Genomic DNA, 25,322 nt, shown 5'->3' on the forward strand with positions numbered 1-25,322 from the left:
ACTCATTCTGGGGGACTTACAGTAACTGCAGCAGCATAATGAGCTCAAAACCCATTAAACATCACAAGCAGCTGTTAATAAAGATCAAAAAGGGTCCAAATGAGACTGACCAGATGAATATTCTGCTTATATTTCCGATTGAATTTCTGCTGAAACTTGTTGTCCGAAAAAGCAGGGAAAGAAACCATTGTGGTCCCACATACCATGACCACACCAACATCATTTCCTTGTCTTCATCGATTCGCATTGAGCATATGTCTCAAGATACCTATAGTCTGTCATATGGAAACTTTACACCAGGCAGACCGCTCAGCTTCTTATATCACATAATGATCCCCACACTCTCCCCTGATACAACATTTATCCTCCTACACAGTGTAAGTGAACATGTGATTACAGCATCTGTTAATGTGTAACATCAGTTTCACATACGAAGACAACAGGAAACCGTGAAGAAAGAGACAATTTGAAAGATATACTATTTAAGAATCCTGCATCATCGGAGAACGACAGTTAACACAACATGAATAAAACTGTAAAACATTACCTCGCCTGTGCACATTTGTGCCTGAGTCACATCGTCAATTGCGTTTTTTTAATGGTGTGTTCACCACCAGCTAAGTGAGTCTTGACCTCAGGATCATTCCTGTTTATTCACTCCAAACATCCAGAATACTTACTGTACATTAGCTGATCACTGCTGCAGTCAGGTTAAAGAGAAACTCTCGCCAAAATGCAACCTAGGATTTTTTTGTGAATGTACCCGAGTCAAACCTTCGTATAAAAACATAATTACGATGAAAGAGCCACTTTTAAGATTTACCGTATTTTCTTTTTCAGGTCAAACTAATTTTGGGAGTGCTACTGGCACTTGGGGGGGAGTCATGCTATGCGGAGTCAAGTTGAAGTCTGAACAAATGAGTCTTGAGTCTTTTTACACAACTCACGTTAGCAGTTGCTTGTTCCGCTAGCCGCCGTCCTGTCAGTGGAAAAGTGTTTATTTCCGAATGCGACATAACATGGAGGACAGTTGAGGTGGACCGCTACTGTCTTCCGGCAACAACTATCCACGCGATATCTCACATGACCTTTCCGGCTTTTTATTTTAGTATTGTTTCTTATATGAGGCTCCTTTTTCAACTTTAAGGTCAATATTGTTTTTTTTCTAATGACAAAACAAAAATAAATATAAATATCCGTGCATTTATATGGAATTAAGCTTTAGGGTCCACCTTAACTCACCTCCATGTTAAATCGTATTCGGAAATCGACACTTCTCCACTGGCAGGACGGCGGCTAGCAGAATGCTAACGTGAGTAGTAACTTTCTTTTTAGTGAACTCTGTGTACACAAACAATGTTCTCAATGCTTATTTTCATGTGTAGAGACCCTGGTGATACTACGAGCAAAGTTTTATGTTGTGTCGAGTCTTCTTAGTGTTTTAAAAATAACAGTTTTGATGCTAGTGTAAAAGTGCCCCATGCACTCCTATTAAAAATTAGTTTGACCCGAACACGAAAATACGTTAAATCTTAAAAGTGCCTCTTTCGTTGTAATTATGCTTTTACACAAAGGTTTGACTCGGGTACATTCACAAAAAAAAACAAAAAAAAAAGGCCTAGGTTGCATTTTGGCGAGAGTTTCACTTTAATAAATGGAAGTGAAGATAAATCCACTTTTTAATCCCAAAAGTTTAAAAGTAATCTGAGAGCTCTCCTCCTTTGTTTTGAATTGAGATACATGGTTTCAGACAGATGCTTATCTGTTAAATGCCTTAGACTACCAAAATAATGAATATTATTGCTAATGACGACTTCATCAGGTTGAATTCAGCATGTGTTTTTAGTATAACAGCAGGCCCCAAGCAGCATAGTTTAATAATTTCATAACTACACACATAAATATAAACTCACCAGTGAGGAATTCAGCTCTTTATTACTTTCAGTTCCTGCTAATTAAAAGGTGCCTTCCTTTCTATATACACCCGACGGTTCTTTTTCAATTTCTGACTCTGCGTCAGTCACAAACTGAAGAACACACCTTTGTTTCAGTCCAGCTGATACAAATGAGACAAACTAAGTCAGCCTAAGGCAGCAGGGTAACAGTGGTGATGTTGTTTTCTGCTGCTTGGTGAAAGTTACTGGAGCTCCAGAGAAGCCCCTGCTGTCCTCTCTGCAGCCCAGCGAGCTCCAGTGTTTTCTGCTCCATGCAGAGACATTGATTGGAGAGCAATTGCTGTGTGAGTGACTGGTGTCCTGCCCCGAGGCTGCAGCAATGCATCACTCCACACCGTGCAGTCACAGAGAGATCCCTCAGAGTAACACAGCCTTCAACCTCGGGCACTCTCAAGACCGGGGAGGTGAAAGGTCCCACTGAGCTTGACCAAGAGTCACTCTGCAGCTCTTACAACAGTCTGATGCACTTAGCCAGTGCAGATGTAAGTTGTGAAACGTTTATTAATCCATATTATAGTGTTTAAGGCTGCAGATTAGCAGTGGAATGGCTCATATTTTCGACACAGACCCTGCTGCCTCACCACTGGCAGGAGTTCATGTGCTGCTGGGCACCTTCTTAAATTACACTTGTTAAAATAAAATGTTGCTTGAATCCACTGAAGTAAATATGTTAATCTAATCTTTAACATGTCAAATTAAGATTATTTCACAATAAAATTAGGAAAATAAATTAACGTTTTAATGAGGCAGCAACTGAACACCCTGTTTCTCAAAACCGGCGCCTGTACCTTTAAAATGCACCATTGCACATTTAATGATAATTGCTAATAATTTTCCCCCTGCAGAGTGTTAATGAGATGACTGACCTGCTGTTAAATTATGCTCTTAAATTTCCTGTAGATGCTGCGCTGCCTGCTGCTGCTGCGGAAGCAGCGGGGCAGTGTGTAGTGAAGCAGTGAACCTCCTCCCCCTGGTCAGCCAGCCAGTCAGCCCAGCAGCAGCCAGTGGAGCCGCACACAGCAGCCCGTCTATGGGACACTGAGGACTTCATCTGGCTGCCCGGAGCCGCGCACACAGGACGCACACTGGTTTATTCATCCATCGCCTCTCATTTGTTTTATCGACTTTGAATTTTATTTTTATTTATTTATTTATTTTTTTAATTCGTCGTTCGAAGGAACTTTTCTGAAGCCTGTTTCCATTCAGAAACTTTCACTTATGGTTCGCGAATATGGGGTCAAGTTGTGGTTTCTCTCGGGGAAACATCGCTGTGGTGGTGCTGCTGCTGCTGGACGGTAAGGTTTTATTATCAGCTCGACTGTTTGACTCACGCTGAGGAGACGCGACACTGAGATGGAGGCAATTTTAAAAAATGTTACACTGAAGTAAACCCATGTTTCTATTCGAAAAGAAAAAAGATATCTAAGCAAAAGTAAAAATGAAATGGGCTAAAAAATAGTCTGAATGTAAAACAAAAAAAGAAAATGAGTAACTGTGTTTTCTTTTCTTCATCTCTGTCTCTACTGAGACATCCTCCTAATGATCAGCATCAGTTTTTTTTTTTTTTGTGTAAAGCATCTTCACCTCCTGCTCTCCTGACGGTCAGAGAGCCAGTGGCTTGAGGTCTGAGCACAGCGGGAGCTAAGAGATGTTTGGCTCGGGATGCGCCTAAAATCCACAATATTTATGTTTCCCTGCAAAACTGACAATCATGTGGGAAAATAAAGATGAACGGAAGAGAAAAATGAAGAGAAATGCAGAGAGGAAAGATTTCACAGAGCCAGTGGACCTGAAGTCTAGATGGCGACTGATTAATACACATGAAATTGGCTGCTCATGTGTACAGCCAAATTGCTTTTTTTCTGTGCTAAATTGCTTTTTTTTTTTTTTTTGGCAGCTGGGTGAGTTTTAAAGTTTTTTTTTCTTTTTTTCCAAGAAGTGTCTGAGCACAATGCCAGGGCTGTTTCACTCTGCAGAAAGTGATACTTGCATTGTGCCCTGGTTGTTATGTGTGGTATGGCACACTGGAACCTGGAGTCAAAATGAATACAGCCATATATCATAATATTATAATCCCATTCACAATCCCACAGCCCAACTGTACCAACACTGTCCCCACATGCAGTCTATATTTAAAGTGTCTCTCATAGCTCAGGAGTGTGCAAATCTCAGTGTGCAGCAAGTATGTCAGATGCGATGCTCGGACAGATATAGGCCGTTGTGTGGAATTCCTGAATTTGTTTCATGGACTTACAGCCGGTCCTAACAGAGGTCATTATCAGTGCTTTCATCAGGGACGTTGAGTATAAAAGAAAGATTAACATCACAGTGTTTCAGTGGAATTGAGATGTGAGAAATGTGTTTATTTTCATGCCTAAAAAAGTGGGCTCACGGTATTGTAAACTACAGCCCTGCGTAATCGCCCGAGGGAGCAGTTTGCTGCAGAGTTGTTGAAATGATTAATGAAATTTTTAAGGTGTATGTAATGTTCTCTGGTTATTTGTCACGGTGGCAGACAGAGCAGGGGCTGAGAGGTTCACATCACACTTCACACAGCCTACATACACTTACATCTCAGCTCTGCTCCGTTCTCCACGGATTGTCACCCGAAGCAGGCCTTTCTCCTGATATTTATAGACGAATGCAGTTGGTCCAGTTCGTTTTCATGTGTCAAGGACGCGGCGGTAATTAAACGGGTGCTGAAATCTACACCCTACGCCCTTCACCTGCCTGTTTGTCGCAACAAAAGACCTACACTGGTTCAGGGAGGAGAAGAAGCGAGCCGCGGGCAGGTGTGCGGCAGCTGCTCCTATCTCTGGGCAAACACTGGCTGTTTGTTTTCTTTAGAAAAATATCGCCTGTTATACAAGTGCACACGCCGTTCAGATTTCAGGGTCAGGCATTAACTGCTGACACATCGGATTGATTTTTCTCGCGTATGCTCAGGCTGATGATTTTGACTCGTATTCGGAGCTGCAGACATATTAACAAACCATTTCCTCCATTACACGAAAGTTATTAAATCACCAAATTAGCTTTATTAAGCATGTTGGGGTGCACCCTCTGAACTCTCAGCTGAGTTTTTCTCACCACACAAGTCGTTTGATAAGTGAAACGCACTTTATTCGCTTGGATCGTAGAAAACAAAAGATGCCACAGCAAGTGTTTTTGGCAATTCCCATCATCACCGTTCCAGGTTACAGGTTACTGATTAGTTTAGCGTTTCTTGCTGAGGTAATCAAACAAAGGAAATTGGCAATCACGACTCATTATAAGAGTAATCAGCACTTTTAAATGTGGCTGCACCTACGAGTGGAGTTAAGAGGAAGAAGTTAAGCAGTTCAAGGGATAAATTAGAGTGAATTTGGAGGCTGGGACGCTACTTTGTTTCAGATGATGGAGTCGGTTGCAGTTTGGATATAAAAATGTTTTCTTGCAGTCATGTTCATGTCCAAGACACTGAAATATTTTGTGGCTTTGGTAAGATTTGCAATTTTGAGAACCACTTTAGATTTTTTCAAACAAAGGCTGGCCGGCTCATTAAAAACATGATGAAGGCTCCTGGATTAGTAAAAAAAAAAACAGTATCTGTGACTGAACGTGGTGAAAGCCTTTGTTTAAATTAACCAAATCCTTTTAACAGACACTTCTGTGTAATCCATCACTTCCCAACCAATAGCCACAGATGTTTTCACATAAAAGCATCGACCCGTTTATCTCCCACCCTGACCTTGCTACTGTAGCTTTGACCCTGCTTCGCCCTCTGACCTTTGAAACCTTAACAAAGTAGTCATCTCCAGAGATGACCCCGACATCCCAGAGGACATCATCTTTAGCTGCTCCTCCTTCTCCTTGCATTAGATCGGCCATTTTCATCAGCATCCTTTGCTTTTGAGAAGGACCAGACCAATAAATCTCATTTGTTACATGGTGCTATTTGATTTAGCTCCTGATTACATTATATGATTTAGTAAAGCTTCTGTCTTGTGCTGCCGTGGGAAGCATTGTAAATCTTGTCAGTTCACTTCTCGTGCTGTCGGTACGTCTCTTTTAGTGTAATTGGAAAACATTGTGAAACAAGTTGTTTGCAGTACAGTTTCTCTCTTATATTGATTTGAGTAAACAGCGTTGCTTCTTTTTGAAAATGTAAAGGTACAATATGTAAAAACTGGCTACTTATTGAATTCATATGCCAAATAAAGAGGCGGTTTTTAGCTCCGATAGTTAGCTCAGGTAGCTGCACAGCTAACGATCCAGCCTGGGGGCTTAAGTCATGTCATGTCATTGTCCATAACCGCTTATCCCTTTCTCGGGGTGTTGCCAGCTCATCGCAGGGCCCTCACTGATGAGCAAAGTGGGGTTCAGTATCTCGCTTAAGGACACTTCGACAGGAGCTTAAAGTGGTGTCATTAAAAATTTTAAATTTATAAAATATCACCATAAAAACAATGCATAGACGTCTTTGGTAGAACAGCAACACCCAACAGCACTTCACATTGTGTTCATATTTTTAGTTAATTGTTATTCCTACATATTGCACCTTTAAATTCTCGCTGGTTCGTCTTGTTTTCGGTGTTTAGTTATTAGAAGTTTATTGATTTTTAAAAGGAGTGTGACACATGTTTCACCATGTGATTTCAGTCCACAGCCATCTGGCCTCATCTTTCCTCCACCAATCTCGCCCCCACCCTCCCCGTCTCTAAAAGGACAACAGGCTATAACTACTTAGAAAATCCCCTCAATATCTAGGTTTACATTAAAAGAATTCAATGAGCAACAGTGAACATGCTGTCAGCCATTTCTGCAGCAGTTTGGACGGTCAGTAAAAAAGTTGCATCATCCCTCCAAGTGTTATCAGGGGGATGTGATGCAGCAGTTTCATCGTCTCAGAGTTTAACATTTTCACTTTAACTTTGACTTCATAGCTCCTCCTTTTGCCAGCTTTTGCAATTTCTAATCGCCAAAATGTTGGCAAAAACATGCATCATCCCATTAAGGGTTTGGCCAAACTGGACCATTGGTTTTCTGAAATATCACGTCTGATGGAGGCACACCACCCGCTTCATTGTAACTTCCATTGCTGAGAGTCCCAGTCCCAGCCTCATACTCTGGACTGTTGCTTCTGCTGCTGCTGCCGTTGCATGGATGCTGCTCCTACCTGTCAAAGCTCTCTGTCTGATCCTCTAGTCAGTTCAGGGTCACACTTCCCTCTCATGCACGGGTAGAATCTAATTTGCTGTGGTGAAAGGACAAGGAGACATTGATTGAAATTTCGCCCTCTGGGCATTTAGTCCTCTCGTTTCACATGGGTCTTGACAAGTTATTTTCCAGTTGCCTAGCGGTGCACGCTGTGTCTGACCCATCATTTACAACAATGAATGAAACAAAGAACAGGCTCAGCTCATTTAGATCCACATGGCCGTGTAATGCTGAGGAACTGGATGTGGGTGAATGTGTGTATTATTTTCAAAAGAGGTTTAAAGGTGATTAAGCGTAGCAGTTTTAAACATGACGATTTAGCCTCGTTTGCAAATTAATACTAATGACTGTGAAAATTTGCACAGATAAAATTGCCTGAATTTCTCAAAATTCAAACCTCATTTTAACCCTGGCTGCTTCTTATCAAAAAGGGAATGGTGCTGCTCTCCCTCTCCTCCACCAGCCCCACCCTGGCCACCGGCCTTTCGCTTGTACCACCACCACCACCTGCCCGTTCCAGAAACTCTAAGCACTTCGCTCTCCATTTGTGCTGGAAGATCAGCGTCCTCCAGTCTCTGCCATAAAGCAGCGCACCTCCCTTTGTTTCCATAATGTGCTACATCAGATTCCCTGTTACACCTGATGTGGTTAGACAGTGTAACAAGCAGGCAGGAGCTGATAGTAGCAGTCATGTCAGCAGCGCTCTCTTTTGTTGCTCTGAATGACTCAGAATTGACTGTGTGAAGATGTAAGGATGCTCAAATGCTACACAACTTTAATTCAATGGATTAGTGTGTATTTCCTTGCCATTAAGAGTGATCTCGACACAACAACAGAACAGAACAATGGAGTGCTGCAGGGATGATGAATGTTTGTAGGCTAACCTGGATATTAGCATCACCCCTCCCTTGGCAAAAAGCCAATGGGATTTTTACATCAGATTTTGGATTGTTATATAAATGAGCTCTGTGGCAAACACAAATCAATGATATGTCACATTTTCTTCACAGATGAACACCACTTTTAGGATTTTCAAAGCCTAAATGAAGTCGCCGGAAGTAAAAAGCTAAAGTTAGGTTTAACGTTTCCAACAAACTCTGTAGTCTCACTTAGCCACTTGTTGTCAAGTGCCTTTTTTGAGACATGCTAACACTTTATCATTCAAACATGGAGTATTTACTGGCATCTTTTTTGTCATAGAACAAAACATAAAAAATGTCTTTAGCTTATGTTCACCACAGACCTTATCTCAGGCTTTAAACCAAAAAGCCATTTGGAAAAATTTTGACAACAAGAGAATGAATTCTGGTAATTCTAATGATTCTCTCTTTTGATCCAACACCATCATTAGGTCAACATTTGAATTTGTCTAACATTTATAGCAACAGACACCTCTGCCTTGGCTGTACATTAGCTTTTCACACAAAGCACTATGCATAAGCCAAGCTACAGAGCAGCTAGCATGAATATAGATGGGACTGTTTTTCTTGGCAAAGTTTGTACAGATTCTTTTATTTGAAGCAAATGCAAGATAAGACATTTTAAAAGTGAGTGTTGGTCAGCAAGCCTTTGATTCTCATTGGAGTATTTATGCAAATAGAAATGATGTAACTGTAGGCTTTTTGCCACAGGCAGCTAATGTCCTTGATCTGTGTACATGTCAGTGAGTCTGATTTCTTTTTACCACCGCTGTAATGACCACAGAGATGTTTTATCAAAGCAGTCTAATGACTGCCGCCTCAAACTCAGTCTGCAGCTCTATGATGTACCGCGCGTTCAATTTTTGATGCCACTGTCATTCCCACAGGATTTCCTAAACTGAATTTGTACTCGCAGCTAATCCCTGAGGAGATGTTCTATTAGATTTCTTGATGACTGATGAACATGGTTCATTGGATCTCAGCTCTTGTATTCTCTGAGGGCTAATTGGATTACAGAATGGGGTAATTGATTATTATGTTACGGTATGCATCACGGTAAACTGAGTAATCTACCTGGAGCCTGACTACCTCCTCCGAACTGATCAGATATCATGTTACTCTGATGAAAAGTTGGATGGCTGTGTGTCATCATAACAGGAAATGACTTTCCTTCATTGTTTAGAGATTGAAAGCATCACAATCAGCGCTGTATTAGATCCAGGTCCTGGATCCAGTATGATGTGACAAAGCAATCATGCATACTGGCACAGGAAACCAGGAGGGAGAGATTTCACAACATTATGATCAATAATAGCTTTCAAATTATAACTCAATGTGCAGCTTTTTAGTTAATTGAATCTTTGAAGAGAACCATTCCCATAACTGTTATATCTTCGGAGGCAGAGTAATCATGATCAGTCTCAGAGTGATTATGATATTCATTGTATTTTTATCACCAGGATATAACTGGGTGAAATGTTCCATAATGCTGCTGGCTCTGCTATGTAAAAGATGATGGATTATTTGAAAATGTGGATATCGATGGGCTAAATTGTGGAGTTGGCTGTGAAATTAAACCAGCAGATGTAATAATTCTATGGCCAAGCAGCTGAGCGCCATATTATTGTGCAACAGAAATCATCACACATGCAGCCATCGGCCTTTCTGCTCGTCTGTCTCATCAGTAGAAAACAATCAGCATCACTGTTGATTAGAACGGTTATTGATTGGTCTGCTGCCAGATACGCTGCCTGTCCAATGGGTCGTTACCCGGGACAGATGCAGCGCACGTTGACCTTGGGAGAGAAAGGGCACCGGGCTGAGCTCTCACCGCAGGAGATCCAGTCTACAAGAAAGATTAGTGAGAGGATGAATCGTATAGCGGCGGGGTCGGGTCACTTTTTCTTTTCTGCCATGCTGTTGACAAGGATGCTCAGCGAGGACGTCTGGGTGGGAGACCCACGTTTTGTTTCACTCAGAGGGAGATTCACAGAGGTAGATTAGTAAGCCTGTGGGTTGGTCTCACACATGAGCTCATAGCTGGTAAATCTATCAGCCGAAGCACGCATTGAGCTAATTGAGTTCCTGTCTTTGTCTGGGACGACAGAAAGGGCGTCCTACCCTATCAGCCCCGACCAGTCCTAGACACGCTGTGGTCTGTGGCTGGCTGAGTGCGTGGTTTCAGATTTTGTGATGAGCTTGTGTCCTTTTTGTCCTTCCACTCTTAAAATATAAGATGCAAGGACAGAAACAAGGCCATAATTAACTGGAGGAAACTGCAGTCATCAAGGGCTACCAGGAAGAGTGTATAGATGAGGGCTTTCCAGTGATACTGTGTTTTTCACCAAACAAGCGACATATGAGTGCAATTTCACTATCCACTCAGCAGTACATGATATCTATAGTAAACACGGATTGCTACAAGAGTCCTCCTGTTCAAACACGGACATTGTTTGCAAAATTACTTACCCCTGCTTTTGAAGACATGACTGTATGTGGCAGCTGAGCATCAGTTTTATTGGTGTTTGAAGGCTGCAAAAGGTCCGCTTATGATGGCTATGTTTACACACTTTGAGTTACGGGAGGTCATGGCTGTTTGAGAAACAGCTTATTGTCCATGTTTATAACAAAATATGAGAGCAGTATCTTTCACTGTAAGCTGAGAGCTGAAATCAAACCTCTGCTGCATCTTTTGTTTTTTTAAATCATTATCCGTGCACGGTCATAATAGGTTGACCGTCATTATTATCTGTATTTCACTGTGCATCATTTATAGTAGCTAATGAGTCATGCTTTTGGAAAATCTTCATCATGGCTTCACAGACCAAATATGCCATTTGCTAAGAGAGGTCTGCTTGATCCATTCAATTAATTAGTTTTGATATAAACTGCTTGCTTTCTGTTGGCTTCGGTCCTAGAAAGAAATTGAATTTTGAATGATATAAGCAAATTGTGTTGCAGGAGGTCCAGCTACCGTGGCTTCGAGCCAAGTCCAGCATTGGTAAATGTGCTCTGCTCCCACTGGTTAACACGTTGGAGCCTCTAGTTTTATTTGTGGAGCTGCTGTCATCTGCTGTGTTTGATTCACGATGGTGTCATGTGTAAGATATCTGTAGATTGAATTAATTCCCTTTATTTCTCTAATAAAGGGATGTAGCAAGTAGGAGTGTTTTTTCTAGCTTGTTGAATATACAAATGAATCCAGCATCTTTAGCATATTATCAAATCAGTGCAGACATTAGTCTAATAATGTATTATGACAGTGATTAAGCTGCAGTTTTCCGCTCTTTATGCCTCTGTCAGTAGGGGAACAGCTCCCTCTAATGGCTGCATTAAGCACACAGAGGGACACCTACACTGAGAGCATGAGCATCTTACACTTTACATTCTGTATTTTCTCACATTAAAACCATCATACCCTGTGTTATTTTGCACTTTAGGACTCTAGGAGGTGTTTGTCTATGATGTTTAAAATGTGTAACACTATGTTTTACTTCTACAGTAAAGCTATAAATCCACGTTGAACCATTTTGTTTCCGCCCTTCCATTATTATATTAGAATGTTTCAGGGCCAAATTGGCTTTTCATCAGCGTCACTGAATAAACAGTCACCGCTCTGGGTGTGTCTACAACCTCAGATTCAGTACGCACAGCACACCAAGTCAGGTTCAGTAGTGTCAGTAGATTTTACTCTGAGCACACTTCGTGAACTGTTTTTCCCACACAAAAACTTTAGAATATTTGTACTTTATTTTGTTAAGTTGTTCCTCCAAGCTTTTGTTTATAATATTTTACATTTTTATTGTATCGGTTGAAACAAAACGATAACATTTTAAAAAGACCCATCCGTAAGAACAGCAGTTTGAGAGTAGCACCACATGAAACACATCTTAAGTTTTCATCTGATAACATAAACTGAAGAAAAAAGATTTTCAGCAAATAAAGCCTCACAATATTTTTCAAGCATATTCATGCCAGTTTAGTGATAGATTTAGGAAATGGAAACTCATCCCTAAAATGTGAGTCATGAAGCTGACTCCCTCCATCCCTGCAGGATTAACAAACAAGTATCCTGCTGTTTGTTTTTGTCCCTGGAACACTTTTAATAAAAAGGGCCGCAGCCTCCCTGAGTGTATCTCCATCCTTCAGGAAGGACGGCCACATTTTATCCATCAGCTCGGCCTCCTGTCATCCGACCCCCGCAAAATTAAATCAATGTCTGAAACCAGAGCCGAGGCCTCAACTGCACCAACAGAAATAGAAAATCTAGTTTTGCTGTCTGCTAATGACATTAGTGCGTTCCCTAAATGGTCGCCTACCGTCGTCAAAGAGGAACATAGCAGGGATATAATTACAGGAGGAACACTCACATCTCCATTTTCCTGTAAAAGACACAGCCTGCTATATCTCTTTATGGATTACCCCAACACACATGCACATATGCACGCCCCGCAGTCCTCTCTGGCAGGTAATGATTCATTTCTCTGCCATATCATGTTATCCCTTGTAATTAAACTTTTCAAGGTGAACACAAGGAGAATCGGAAACCACATGTTATTGACCGTCTGAGAAATTCATTAAAAGAGCTGCATAAGTGTCATTTGAGCCCTCCTTTCAATTTCCGCTAACGGGGGGAGATGAAAGACGTATCAGAAGAGGAAGAAAAAACCGAACCTGTCATATTCCATGTATGTGTTAATTTCCATTCAGTGACCAGACAGCATTGTCAGAGGGGTATTGTCCCCACAGTTAAATATCAGGAAAGAGATGTCTGATAGCTGCTGTTTTCATGCTCTGTATTAAGACAGCCGTCTCACAGGGCTTATTTTTCAGTTATCACAAGATTTACCTTTAAGGGAATTTAAACAAATCTCCCATCTGACTCACTTGGCTGCCTGTATTTATAGGTAAAATATTGTAATAATGAGTTTTCCATTTTTCTGTGTTTTATAAATACTATGAAGGTTTTAAAACCATCAATCAACAGAGAAATGCACACAGCCCTTATTCAGAAACTGTGCCTTCAAACGAACCCTGCAGGTCTTCTATCATGTTGTAATGTCTCCACCATGCACCACACTACCAGCACTGATATGGTCACAAAGACACTGCTCAGACCTGTGACGGCTGACCAATCAGAGCAGGCTGAACTACTCAGGAGGGAGGCTTAAAGAGACAGGGTGCATTCAGACAGGGTGAAAGAGGTGCTGCAGCAATGGACAGTATGAGCAACATGACATGTTAAAGTGTGTAAACATTTTCTAGAAGAAACCTAAAATAAAATTGTTAACCCTAAAATGAGCATGACAAGGGGCAATATGTAAGTATTTTAGTTGAAAAAAAGTTCCAAGTTACGATGTCTGTGTATTGTGTTGCAAAGATATCTATTTAAGTAAGTGTGCTAACCAGCTAGCCCTGGGCCCCGAGCTGCCAGTCTAAACAGCTACCTGCACAGCTAACTGAACTGATGAGCTAAGGGCAGCTGCAGTTAGCAGCAGTTAGCAGTCATTCTGGTGATATCCTGTCAGTTGCCAATATCTACATAATGCACCTTCAACATCTGGTTAATTTATGTCTTCTTCCTGCAGGAGCAACAGGACTGTACTTCCCTCAGAATGAGTACACTGAGACTGTATACGTTGGCCAGCCGGCAGGGACGCCGATCCTCCAGGTCCACGCCATGCTGGACAGTAACTCTGAGCGGCCACATTTCTACCTTTGCTGGACGAGCAATCTCAGACGTCCATCCTACAGCTCCTGGTTCACCCTGGACATCCACACCGGGATACTTTCCTTGAATAAAACCCTGGAGGAGAGCGACTTCACCTCGCCATGTGAGTTGGATACAAGTGGTGCCAGGTATCGTCGGCACATGAGAGTAAATTAGTTTCTTGGCGTTTATGCTCTGTGCATACAAATGAGCTTTCTGCCTTCAGGATGATAATGTAATTGCATACAGGCCAAAAAAAGAAAAAGAGCTCAGTCATCAAAAAGAGCACTGTCTGGGATTAAAATGCATCTTGTTTTGGTTTTGGCTGTGTGTCTCCTCAGATCAAAAGTCATGGTCTGTGAAGAAGCTGTTCCTGCAAGCCATGGTGTTACAAGACTTCACCAAGAAGTCCCAGTGCAGCGGCAGAAACTCCATTCGGATCATTCTTGACTTTGTCAATGCCACGATGCCTCAGTGTGCTCAGACAGATATGAAGGAACTATGCTTCCCGCACAGAGACACATCCAACCCTCACATCATGGAGAACAGGTTCCCCGGGGCTCTACGGCAACTCAGACGTCTCACCAGACTCAACGTGTGCCCTAACTACACCATCTCCTACAATGTGGAATCAGGTAGGACACATTCAAGAGAGACTTTGTAACCTTGCAAATGAAAAGTTAAATTCAGAGGTAACTGGAATGGCACTCATTAGAGTGTAACTTCCGCCAAGGTCCAGTAGTTCTCTTTAATTCAATCAAACCCAATCCAGTAACAAATCAAACATATTTCAGCTAGATTCATATTTTTATTATTATTATCCACATCAAATTGTATTCACTCATAGATACCAGCCACCTAACTACGTCAGATTGTTGTTGTTTTTGTTATCAAAAAGACACCGCCATCTTGCAACCCACACCAAAAGTTAATAGGGTCTGTTCTGGACAGGCACTCATTCTCCATCCTAGTTTAGTGGAAATCTGTTTAGTAGTTTTTTTGTAATCTTGCTGACAAACCAACCAACAAACAAACCATTTTGGCTAATGTTGGCAAAAATTAACGTAACATACATACAGCTGTATAACTCAAAATACTCAGTGACCTTGCTAATAGTGTGACTCTTTTCAACTCTTTTCAAATGCCATCACTTGTAAAATGGCTATGTATCATTCTTACGGTGGCTGTCGACACATACACACCTGAGTTTCACTGTTATTTCCGTCTACAGAAACCCCAGCACCATTTGCTGTCAATGAGAACACCACAGAGCTGGTGGTCACTGCTCCGTTGGATCGCGAGGAGAGCGAACGCTACAGACTCCTGCTGGTTTGCACCGTCCGGACAGAAACGGTCATCACCAAGGTGGAAACGTCACTGGATGTTTTTGTCAATGATGAGGACGATAATGCGCCGTACATGAATGGAACGGACACAGCAGATATTATTATCAGCTTCAATCGGACGATGGTGAGAAGACTCCAACTGTTCACATCAGTCTGATAGACACAGTGTTGGCTGATTTTATCTTCATCTCACGTTAGGATTCAAATTTTCCATTTCTTTTTTCCAGGGTGGCTCTTTTGGCAATTTGTTCGTCTTTGACAGGGATCTAACCCCCATCTTTCCCATAGACCAGAGCCACAACAGGTATGATGGGAACTTGCTCAATAGTGACCAATGGATAAAGAACACGTTTGATATTAAAGACACCTTCAGTGAAAAGAAAGCTGCTCGTGGAGGCATTCGAGAGACAGTCCACAACTATAGTAAGTAATCCATGGGCTTCTGAAGCTGATCTGTTTTCACGAGCGCTGGAGTTTCTAAGACACATTCTCATGTTTTCCTTCTGGATCTTAGAGCTCGTTCTGAAGAGGAACCTGTACGTGACTGAGAATCGCACCCTGCAGCTGGACTACTTGGTCAATGACACCACCTACCCCGGCCTGGAGGGAACAGTGGTGCTGCACTTCAACGTCACCATCTTACCGGTCCACATTCAGTTCTCCAACGTCACGCATATGTTCACATTGACACGCAGAGCGTCTGTTTATGCACAGGTAATCATGAATACTTACCATAGAAATTTATAAAAATAGATGAAATATATTTTAAGAATGACGAAAAGGTGGTGTGGCTGTAACAAAAAGGCACCTAACTTCTAAATGGATTCACATCATGTGAGCAAACCACTTATGTGTTTGTGAGGTTTTGTGTGTGTGTGAGTGCATGAACGCGCGGATGCAGGTAAATGGTTTCCATACTTAAAAAAGCAATGCGGAGACATTGCAAGATAATTTATTCAGGATGCTGTAAGTGTTGTCATGATTGAATAAAGTAGGAAGGGATACCAGGAAATGTATTTTCTCTTTTACTGCATGAGCAGGGGGTGGAGAGACATGGGTTACTGACCAAACACTCTATAAACGTGATTACTGTTCTCTATAAAGCTGTTTAACACTCGTTTTAATAAGAACATATTGCTTGCAGCAACTTTAAAGTGACATTCTACTTGATATTTCACTTCATTGCATCTTATTTCCATGTTTTGCTTGCCAATATGTTGATTTAGGCTTCTGGTAGCTATAATTTTGATACTCTGCACAAGTGTCACATGGGTGTGGAGGGGGAAGTTAATGCCGACTTGTTTCTGAAGTTGGGTCCTTGCATATAAACGAAACAACAGCCACAAAAAGATTGTAAGCCAATGTAAGTGATGGTGTACAAAATCCATAGTCCTGTTCTGAAGTTCAATCCAAATTGATGTGAGGCTTTAGCACTCACACAAATCAATGTCTTTAGTTAAAATTCCCTTCATCCTTCATCTGTCGCAGAGGGACAGTAACACAACAGGAACATTTCTCAGTAATAACAACTGACTTGCAGCAGTTCCAGCTTGATTCTAGGATGATACAGTTTTGGAAAATGCAGACTTGCTTTGCATCTGCCCAGAGCCGTATGCACAGTTAGTAAACAAATTCTAGTTATAAGAATATTGTTTCTCATTGCAGTATGCGTGATCAAAAAAAGTATGAAGGACAACACATGACAATGACATGACAGCATCATTTCCGACCAATTTTATTCATTCACTCATAGGCTTTTTAGTACATGCAGAAACATCACCTCTGCTACACCTGTCGCCGTCATGTCAGCATTTCTCAAGATAGTAAAGCTTTTCTCCTGAGGTGCACACACAACATAGCTGAAAGATACTAAAAGTTGAGGAAAGTCAACAGAGGGTAAACATTTCCGAGTGTGTAGCTTGAAGTGCAACACGTCTCAAAGTTCTGATGCCACAGTGATGTTATGCTCCAAAAAGAGGATGAAATTGAATTCTGAAATGTTCAACAGTGTTGACGTTATTCAATATATAGAACCATAGTGCTGACTCACTCTTACATACTGATAGACTGCCACCTGCTGGCTTAGTAACAACAAAAACAATAACTTTAATTCACCAGTTTCTCTGTAGTAAATGTTTTTGCGTTATGTCATCCTTCCACTTCAATTATCCGCCTGTCGATTAAATGTTCAACGCTCCGTCTCCTCTCAGGTTGGCAGAGTCTGTGTGGAAAACTGCCAGCAGTTCGATGGCTTCAGCATCACATACCGGCTCGAGGTGCCAGATAAGAACGTGTCCGCTGACGTGCTGTCCTGCTACACGGCCGTGAGCATCACCCAGGCCCCAGACGAGATGTGGGGACTGCTCTATGTGAATGACACGGAGGCGCTGCGCAGGCCCGAGTGTCAGGACCTGCAGTACCTTGTTGTGGCTCAGGAGGAGCCGACAAAACAGGAGTCCAGCACACAGATCCACATTATTCTAGATAGTGAAGGTGAGGCTGTCAGACAAGGTCCACATTACATTTCTCAAGGATGTAAAAGGAAAGTTGGTTCAGTTTTGCACACCGCTTCATTCAGTTTTCTCTGAATACAGTGATCACTCGCTGCTATTGCGGAGACAGTTTGTATTTAATTTCCTAACTAACTTCTACACCACCGAAGCCACACATACACAGTCTCTTTTCAAGAGTGTTCCCTTTTCCCAAATGTCTTTTAAAAATGTGGTGTTTTTGGCACTGATGCGCAGCAAACAAGGCCAATCCGGAGAACCAGCAGTTCCTGTCCTGTGCTGAAAACAGACGGCGAGCAGACTGTGAGTCTGCCCGAGGCCTGGGAGCAACAACAGGGAGATGCCAGTGGAGGCAGGGCAGTGAGAAAGGTACATTTCATTTCATTATTACAAATATAAGCTGTGTTTTGTTGAAATGATGTACAAATTTAACATCCATGAAGTATGAGAGTAATTTATTTAGAATCAAGTGAGACCAGGATCACTGAGGACATGTTGCTGGAACAAATTAAAGGATCACATCAGTATCTGCATCCTTCTCAGAAACATAATTTTAGCGACAGGAAATGTTGAAAATGTGGTCCTCATTTTGATCAAACCACAAACAACGCCATGTGATTGCTAAAGAAATGTGTTGCTGTGTGATGGCTCAGTCTTTAATCTCAGGCACACGTCCAGACAAGAGAACCAAACTTCAGGATTTGTTATTCATCTGCTAATGTTTCTTCCACTTAGGCTTTTCTTTCTGTTCACGTTCCAGGAATATCTGAAAAGTACTCGACCTGCTCCCCTGACCTGCGGACATGTCCAGATAGCTTTTGTGATGCAGTTGAAAGCAAAGATACGTCAATATGCCCGCAAGACTGTACAAGTAAGATAGACTTGCCTTGCTTTTTATTCCGCTAATGTAGAGATGTGATGCGTATAATTCTAAAAATACGATGATTCTGGCTGTTACAATAACCATGTTCCATCTGTCTCTGAAGAGGGGAGTGTAATCGGAGGTCATGAACGAGGCTTGAGGAATGGGATCCAGGCCGGTTATGGAACCTGCTACTGCTACACCGAGAAATGCTTCTGTGAGAAGGAAGACATCGAGGGTGAGTTTATATAAATCAACTGTAATCAAGTCAAATAAGAGCTCCTCCTAAGACTTGACCAGACATGGATTGCTGTTTTCTTGAAAAATGACATTGTCGTGCGACATGTTCTCCTGCAGAGGCGATATGTGACGACATGTGTAAGACCATCATCGCCACGGCTCTGCTCCTCTCCTTCATTGTCTCCATCCTCCTGTCCTCGTACTTCATCCACCGGTACCACAAGAACTCGCCTAAACCCCCGATTGCCTCTGCTGAGATGACTTTCCGAAGGCCAGCTCAGGCTTACCCCATCAGCTTCCCTGCTAACAACTTACGTCGGGGTTCACAGGATTCCAACGAGACTGACACCTTTAAAATACCCGTGAGCTGCTTCTTTCAGTCCGTGACAGACTTTTCCTCAGCAAAGTGTGTCGAAGCACTTAAGAAATCAAAAAAATATTCCTATGTTTTTCCAACAGGAGGATCCTAAGTGGGAGTTTCCTCGTAAAAACCTTGTACTTGGCAAGACTTTAGGAGAAGGAGAGTTTGGGAAAGTTGTTAAGGCCACAGCGTTCAGGCTGAAAGGAAAAGCTGGTTACACCACAGTGGCTGTGAAAATGCTTAAAGGTAAGACAAGCCAGACAGAAACCAGACGAGCTGGGAGAGTGATGCTGATATATGAGGAGTGAATGTCTGAAGAGACGAATGGTTTCATCGTTATGATCTCCCCTTTTCCTCCATGACAGAAAACGCCTCCAACAGTGAGCTGCGAGACCTGCTGTCAGAATTCACTTTACTGAAGCAAGTCAACCATCCGCACGTCATAAAGATGTATGGAGCATGCAGCCAGGATGGTAAGACCTCGCTCCTCCTGCTATCCTCTCTCTCTCTCTCTCTCTCTCTCGGGGCATGTGTGTTGCACAAGGAGTCTTAAGTGCTGCATTTCTCTGAATAGGCCCTTTGTATCTGATCGTGGAGTATGCCAAGTATGGGTCACTCCGTAACTTCCTGCGAGAGAGTCGGAAAGTTGGCCCGAGCTACATGGGCAGGGACGCCAACCGAAACTCCAGCTACCTGGAGAACCCAGACGACAGGGCACTCACCATGGGTGACCTGATCTCCTTTGCATGGCAGATCTCCAGAGGCATGCAATACCTGGCTGAGATGAAGGTATCAGACAAAGCAAAAAACGTTTCTGTTCTCTTTTCTCGTGCTAAAATTTTGAGGTTGAAACAGCTGAAACACTTGAAGTCCTGAAACTTACAGATACTGATACTAAAAATGTCGTACAGTGTCGTTATACAGATATTGTAAAGGTACAGTTCACCCCAAAATCAAAATCAAATGTTTCTTTACTTAAAGGCATTTGAAAACCTCAAGAGCAATGTCGCTTTTCAGGAATCTTCACCCAGTTACTCACAATAATCCACAGAACTTGTTGTGAGGAGTTTCGTATTGGAAACTCTTCACAGAAGGAATTATGCATCTTGACAACTCACAGAAGAGTAGACTAGATGGATAAATAGCTCTACAGGCATAGCTACGGGTAAAAATGTGTTTTGATTACGGTGTGAAGTGTCCCTTTAAGGAATAAAAACACTTTTTTTTTTTTTTTCAATTTTCGTTGGAGGTGTGTTGTAGGACTAGTTGAAATTTGAAGTGGAAGCTCTGACTCCACTTCAGGTGTTTGTGCTATATGCAGTTGAATTGTAATTGCGCTGCACTGAGAGGTTTTTAAATTGGCATTCTGGTCCAACAGCTTGTTCACAGGGACCTTGCCGCGCGAAATGTCCTCGTAGCTGAAGGACGGAAGATGAAGATCTCAGACTTTGGCCTTTCCAGAGATGTGTATGAAGAGGACTCATATGTTAAGAGGAGCAAGGTAAAGCGACTACACATTTTGGTGTATTTCAAACAATCTTTCTAACAAAATCTAACAAGGTCTTCCTCTGGTTTTCAGGGCCGCATACCTGTTAAATGGATGGCAATAGAGTCCTTGTTTGATCACATTTACACAACGCAAAGTGACGTGTGAGTACAGTCATCATTCAAAGGAAACAGTTTGTTATGTCGGGGAAATACACTTGATTGTTTTCTTGCTAAGAATTAGATAAGTGGGCTGACATCACTCTGATATCTGTGTGATCAATAGGAAGCTGCTTATCTTAAGCATAAAGACTGGGAACAGGGGGAAACAGCTCGCTTGAAGATCACAAAATCTGTTTCCCAGCAACTTTAATGTGCTCTTGTCAACATTCTAAGTCTTGTTTGTTGAATCTGTACAATGTGCTGTTTTACGGACAACAAATGAGATATGATGTGTAAATTAGTGAGCTATAGAGGTGGATCCTCTCATACAACTCTCAGCAAGAAAGCAAATACGGGTAATTCCCCAAACTATTTTATTTAAGCCATTACACAGATGATTCCACTTGCTATTTATGAAAATATTCTTATGAGCTCTTGTGTTTTCTTCCAGCTGGTCCTTTGGTGTGCTGTTGTGGGAGATTGTGACACTGGGGGGAAATCCATACCCAGGTATTGCTCCCGAACGCCTCTTTAACCTGCTCAAGACCGGCTACAGGATGGAGAGACCGGAGAACTGCTCGGAGGAAATGTGAGCTCCTCTCTGTTACACTGAGTGCAATAACTCCCCTCCTCCACATTAAGAACACTCAGACGTGGAAAATTATTGCTGAGGGGGATTAAATGATACTCATTTCACCCAATGTATAAAACTTTTCCCTCTGCAGGTACAACCTCATGCTCCGGTGCTGGAAACAAGAATCAGACAAGAGGCCGACGTTCTCAGACATCAGCAAAGAACTGGAAAAGATGATGGTGAAAAGTCGGGTATGGTGAAGCTACACATTATAATAACTTATTCATGATCTTCCACAGGAAAGAGGTTAGGGGCAGCTATTAATCCGCCTCTTTCCCTGCATCACTGGTGCAATTTTGACGAAACTCCCGTGATGCATCATTGAAATCCGACAGTCAGATGTTAAAGTTTTCTGCGTCCCACTCCATTTGGACGTCCGGCTGGCCCAAAGTGAGCAGTGTATCATTTCTGCTGGACAGCATGTTCACTGCTTCACTGTATGATATGTCACTCCTCCCAAGCGCCTTAGATACCATAATTAGCGTTAGAGGAGCAGTCCTAAAATGTGGCCTTGGGCAGCGTAATCACAGAGCGTACCAGTAAGCCTCCTGTTGTTGAAGCGAGGCTAAATATAGAGCATTTGAGGACAAGGGAATGCAGACATCGAAGACTCCCACTTCACAGGAGGTAGCGGGGCATGTCATTTTGATGTAATGAGTGGAGAGAAAAGAAATTTCCCTACACTGCACTGCAGTGCGTCTGTCCTTTAGCATTAGCAGGCTTAGCGTGCTGCGACTGTTCTCCTCAGTAATCAGCCTAATCACACCTTCATCTGCTCTTGTCAGGATTACCTGGACCTGGCGGCGTCCACGCCAGCCGATGCCCTGCTGTACGACGACGCCCTCTCTGAAGAGGACACACCACTAGTGGACTGTAATAACGCCCCTCTCCCTCGAACCCTCCCCTCCACATGGATTGAAAACAAGCTCTATGGTAGAATCTCCCACGCATTTACTAGATTTTAGAAACAGGACACACAACACAAGCTCTCTTTTTTGGCAACTTGTGATTGGCTTTTTTCCGTAGTCAAGTGTGTGTGACTGTGATCTAGGCATGCCTTTCGCTGATTAATGCTGACATATCTCCCATTTCATCGTAAATGAGAGGCTCAGTGAAAAAAAAAAAAAAAAAAAAAAAGATCTTGTGTCTTGACTGTTTTGTTTTTCTTTGGACCTGCTTCGAATGTACATGAATGCTGACCAAAAAACATTTGTAAATATTGAATATACCCTTCATTCTTATTTATTTGGCACTGCTTATACTCATGCTTCATCTGCATTTTATTTGTAGATAGTCCATTCTTCCAATCTATGACATCTCCATTGTCATCACTCCATTATTTGTTTGCATTGGAAGAAACAGTGTGTAACATTTGAAACAGGTCCTCGCTTCATCAATCACTCACTGTTGTTTCTTAATTCCAGATTGTCTTAAATCTCCTGACTTTCTAATGTATATTAGCTATTAATCCATGATGATTTCACAATACTGAACACAGAAACAGTAAGGCTTTTGAACGTAACTCTCCGGTGATGTTGATTAAAAGTAAAGAACATAATATAGACTAGTTACATGTTGTGTATCTGCATTTCTGAAGCCATATGTCAAATATTAGGCGCATAAGCAACATTATAGCCATGGTACATTATACTATATGATATTTAACGTACAAGCCATAACTTTACACCTCTGAGAGTCACATCAGAGACGGGCACTACAGAGTTTGATTTGAGAGCCTTACTGTCTGCACGCTGTTTACCTTTCACTGAGTGCAGAAAAATGATATGTTCTCGTTTTTAGGCATGTCATACCCCAACTGGCCCGAGAAGAGCCCGGTACCGCTCAACAGACATGATGCCACTAACCCAGTCTTTACAAGATATGCCAATGATAGTGTTTATGCAAACTGGATGGCTTTGCCTTCACCCGCAAAAGCTGTGGACAAGCTTGATAGCTAAAGACAAGCCAACACTGTAGAAAAGATGACTAATCGGTAGATGTGTATATTTCTAAAAGACTGTACATATACGATCTGATGCTAAAGTTGGTTCCCTTTTCTTTCTGTTGCACGGGTATTCAACATTTTAAAACTGGGGTCTTGTTGCTGCAAAAGCGGCTGGATCAGTATAGACCACGCTTCATTCAGCTCTTCAGTATGTTAATTATTACCTCACGGGTCATGTTGGCCAAGTTGTACCACTGCATGACTATTGTACCAGATTGTATGCCAGTGTCAATGTCTTTTAAGTGCCTGTGCCGCTTCTACAATAGCCTCCAATTGTTAATGTGCGACTGTGAAGATCTTGTTCCAGCCCAGGAATTAAAGGGGACGTCTTTACCATCATCTGTTGTAGACAGCTGGGACTGAGAGGACAAAAGCAGAAATGCTGAACTTGTTCTGGAAATGTAAAGTTTCTACTTAAGAGGATTGTGCTCCTCAAACTGTCAAAGACCCATTTTGTGTTTCTCCCACAAAATGTTTCAAAACTGTTCTTGCCAAAGAAAAGTAACGCAGACATGTTCAGTGAACAGTTTTCATGCTTTTATTTGTATTTTGTTTTTGTTTTGTTGTTTTTTTTTTTACATGAAAAATATCAACTAGCGGGTGCAACTCCAGTGTAAAGGACATGAGGCTTAATGTAGATTGTGACCATGTCCTGTGTCAGACTACAGTTCACTTTTTGATTCACTGTAATGGCAATCTTTGTGGAAAAAGTATGATTATGTAAACTAATGAGTGTTATCATTGCTACATTGTTATTATTTGATTATGTTCCAATTAATAATAAACATTAAAAATGTGCAGTATGTCTGTTCACCTCATGTCTCTGAGAATAGATAGTACGCTTTTATTTGTTGATTTTTAATTTTTTTACATTGTACAAGATCCAACTTATGTTTTGTTGGCTCACATAAATTAATATTTTATAACATCGCAATATAATGTTTGGCTTCAGTTCGCCTTCTTAAAATGATTTGTTAATCATACGCTCCATTTTTAAGAAATGTTTGCAATTAGATTCTAGTCAAATATTTGCAGTAGCAGCCTGGGAGGTGTTTGTCCACAAAAGCCATTTCATGTGTAAATATTCGATGTTGCGGAATAATGCAAATTTTATGTGCCTTGTCCATTTCCACTGAGTCTCAAGTCTGAGCTCCGCTCTTGTATGGACTGTTAGCACATATCTGATGTTGAGAAACTGATAAAGTTTTAAGTTTTAGAGGCAAAGATTTGTGTTTCAGTGTAATTTTGTTCTAACTGAAGCATAAGTTTGCTTTGTTGTATATGAGAGAGAACTTTTGATTGAGTTTTGCCTTAAGCAGACTGATGTTAGGTCAAGTAGGTTGATGGTGTGTTATTTTGAGGATTTAGGATTCTTATAGGATTAAAATATACACTTCAAAACAGTATAACCGTCACCCCTTCATCTCTTCCATTATCAGAGTTTTGACAACGTTCTGTGATTTTGATGTCGATAACAGATCAACACTCTCTTAATTTCACAGTTTTACTGAAATATATGTCTGAATAGAAAGATAGAAAAGAAAAGAAATAATAAAGTGCACATGTGTTTAAAGTATTGATTAAAATAGCTCTGTGACAGACTTGTGGCCTGTCCATGGTGTCTTAGTGCTTTCCACATAATGAGTGCTGGGATGGGATCCAGACTCCTGCCACCCTTAATGGGCATTAATAAAGGAAATGAATAAATGACTAAAAATAGAGCCTCATGGGAACATTTCCTGGTTTACTTTTTGCACCATAGTGATAACGGATCCCATGAACATTAAACAATTGATCTGTCTCCAGTCCAGAGTGGTAATTCAATTCAGAGATGTCAGCTAGTGTATCATCACAGATAACAGGTTTGCTCCACCACTTAGGATACAGACAGACAAGACAGGACCAAAAGATTCATAAAAAAGTAGGAAAAAAT

At 41.6% G+C, this 25,322-nt stretch overlaps 1 protein-coding gene across 3 annotated transcripts; it reads left to right on the forward strand.

Moving 5' to 3' along the window:
* The first annotated feature begins 1,734 nt into the window (after positions 1–1,734).
* Positions 1,735–24,629, forward strand: ret (ret proto-oncogene receptor tyrosine kinase). 3 transcript variants are annotated; one of them, XM_037124223.1, is made up of 21 exons: positions 1,735–2,437; positions 2,856–3,250; positions 13,663–13,908; positions 14,126–14,419; positions 15,016–15,254; positions 15,358–15,553; positions 15,645–15,844; positions 17,341–17,623; positions 17,878–18,009; positions 18,401–18,511; positions 18,627–18,740; positions 18,860–19,104; positions 19,202–19,349; positions 19,469–19,576; positions 19,678–19,892; positions 20,482–20,604; positions 20,683–20,753; positions 21,202–21,339; positions 21,476–21,575; positions 22,170–22,317; positions 23,185–24,629. In XM_037124223.1, the coding sequence occupies exons 2-21, from the start codon at positions 3,187–3,189 to the stop codon at positions 23,340–23,342; spliced, it is 3,333 nt and encodes a 1,110-aa protein (XP_036980118.1). In that variant the 5' UTR covers positions 1,735–2,437; positions 2,856–3,186; the 3' UTR covers positions 23,343–24,629. The 3 variants fall into 3 exon arrangements, with proteins under 3 accessions (XP_036980118.1, XP_036980119.1, XP_036980117.1); XM_037124222.1 differs by lacking the exon at positions 1,735–2,437 and having other exon boundaries at positions 2,691–3,250; XM_037124224.1 differs by lacking the exon at positions 1,735–2,437 and having other exon boundaries at positions 2,687–3,250; positions 22,170–23,327.
* Positions 24,630–25,322: the final 693 nt, after the last annotated feature.

The sequence above is a fragment of the Acanthopagrus latus genome, chromosome 15, assembly GCF_904848185.1.
Source record: "Acanthopagrus latus isolate v.2019 chromosome 15, fAcaLat1.1, whole genome shotgun sequence".
NCBI lineage: Eukaryota > Metazoa > Chordata > Actinopteri > Spariformes > Sparidae > Acanthopagrus > Acanthopagrus latus.

What these genes read in the sequence shown, in the direction of transcription:
- ret (XM_037124223.1), top strand. Translation starts at nt 3,187, where the DNA reads ATGGGGTCAAGTTGTGGTTTCTCTCGGGGAAACATCGCTGTGGTGGTG. An exon ending in GGTGCTGCTGCTGCTGGACG is followed by an intron (nt 3,251 to 13,662) that starts GTAAGGTTTTAT and finishes TTCTTCCTGCAG; the next exon opens with GAGCAACAGGACTGTACTTC. An exon ending in CTCCTACAATGTGGAATCAG is followed by an intron (nt 14,420 to 15,015) that starts GTAGGACACATT and finishes TTCCGTCTACAG; the next exon opens with AAACCCCAGCACCATTTGCT.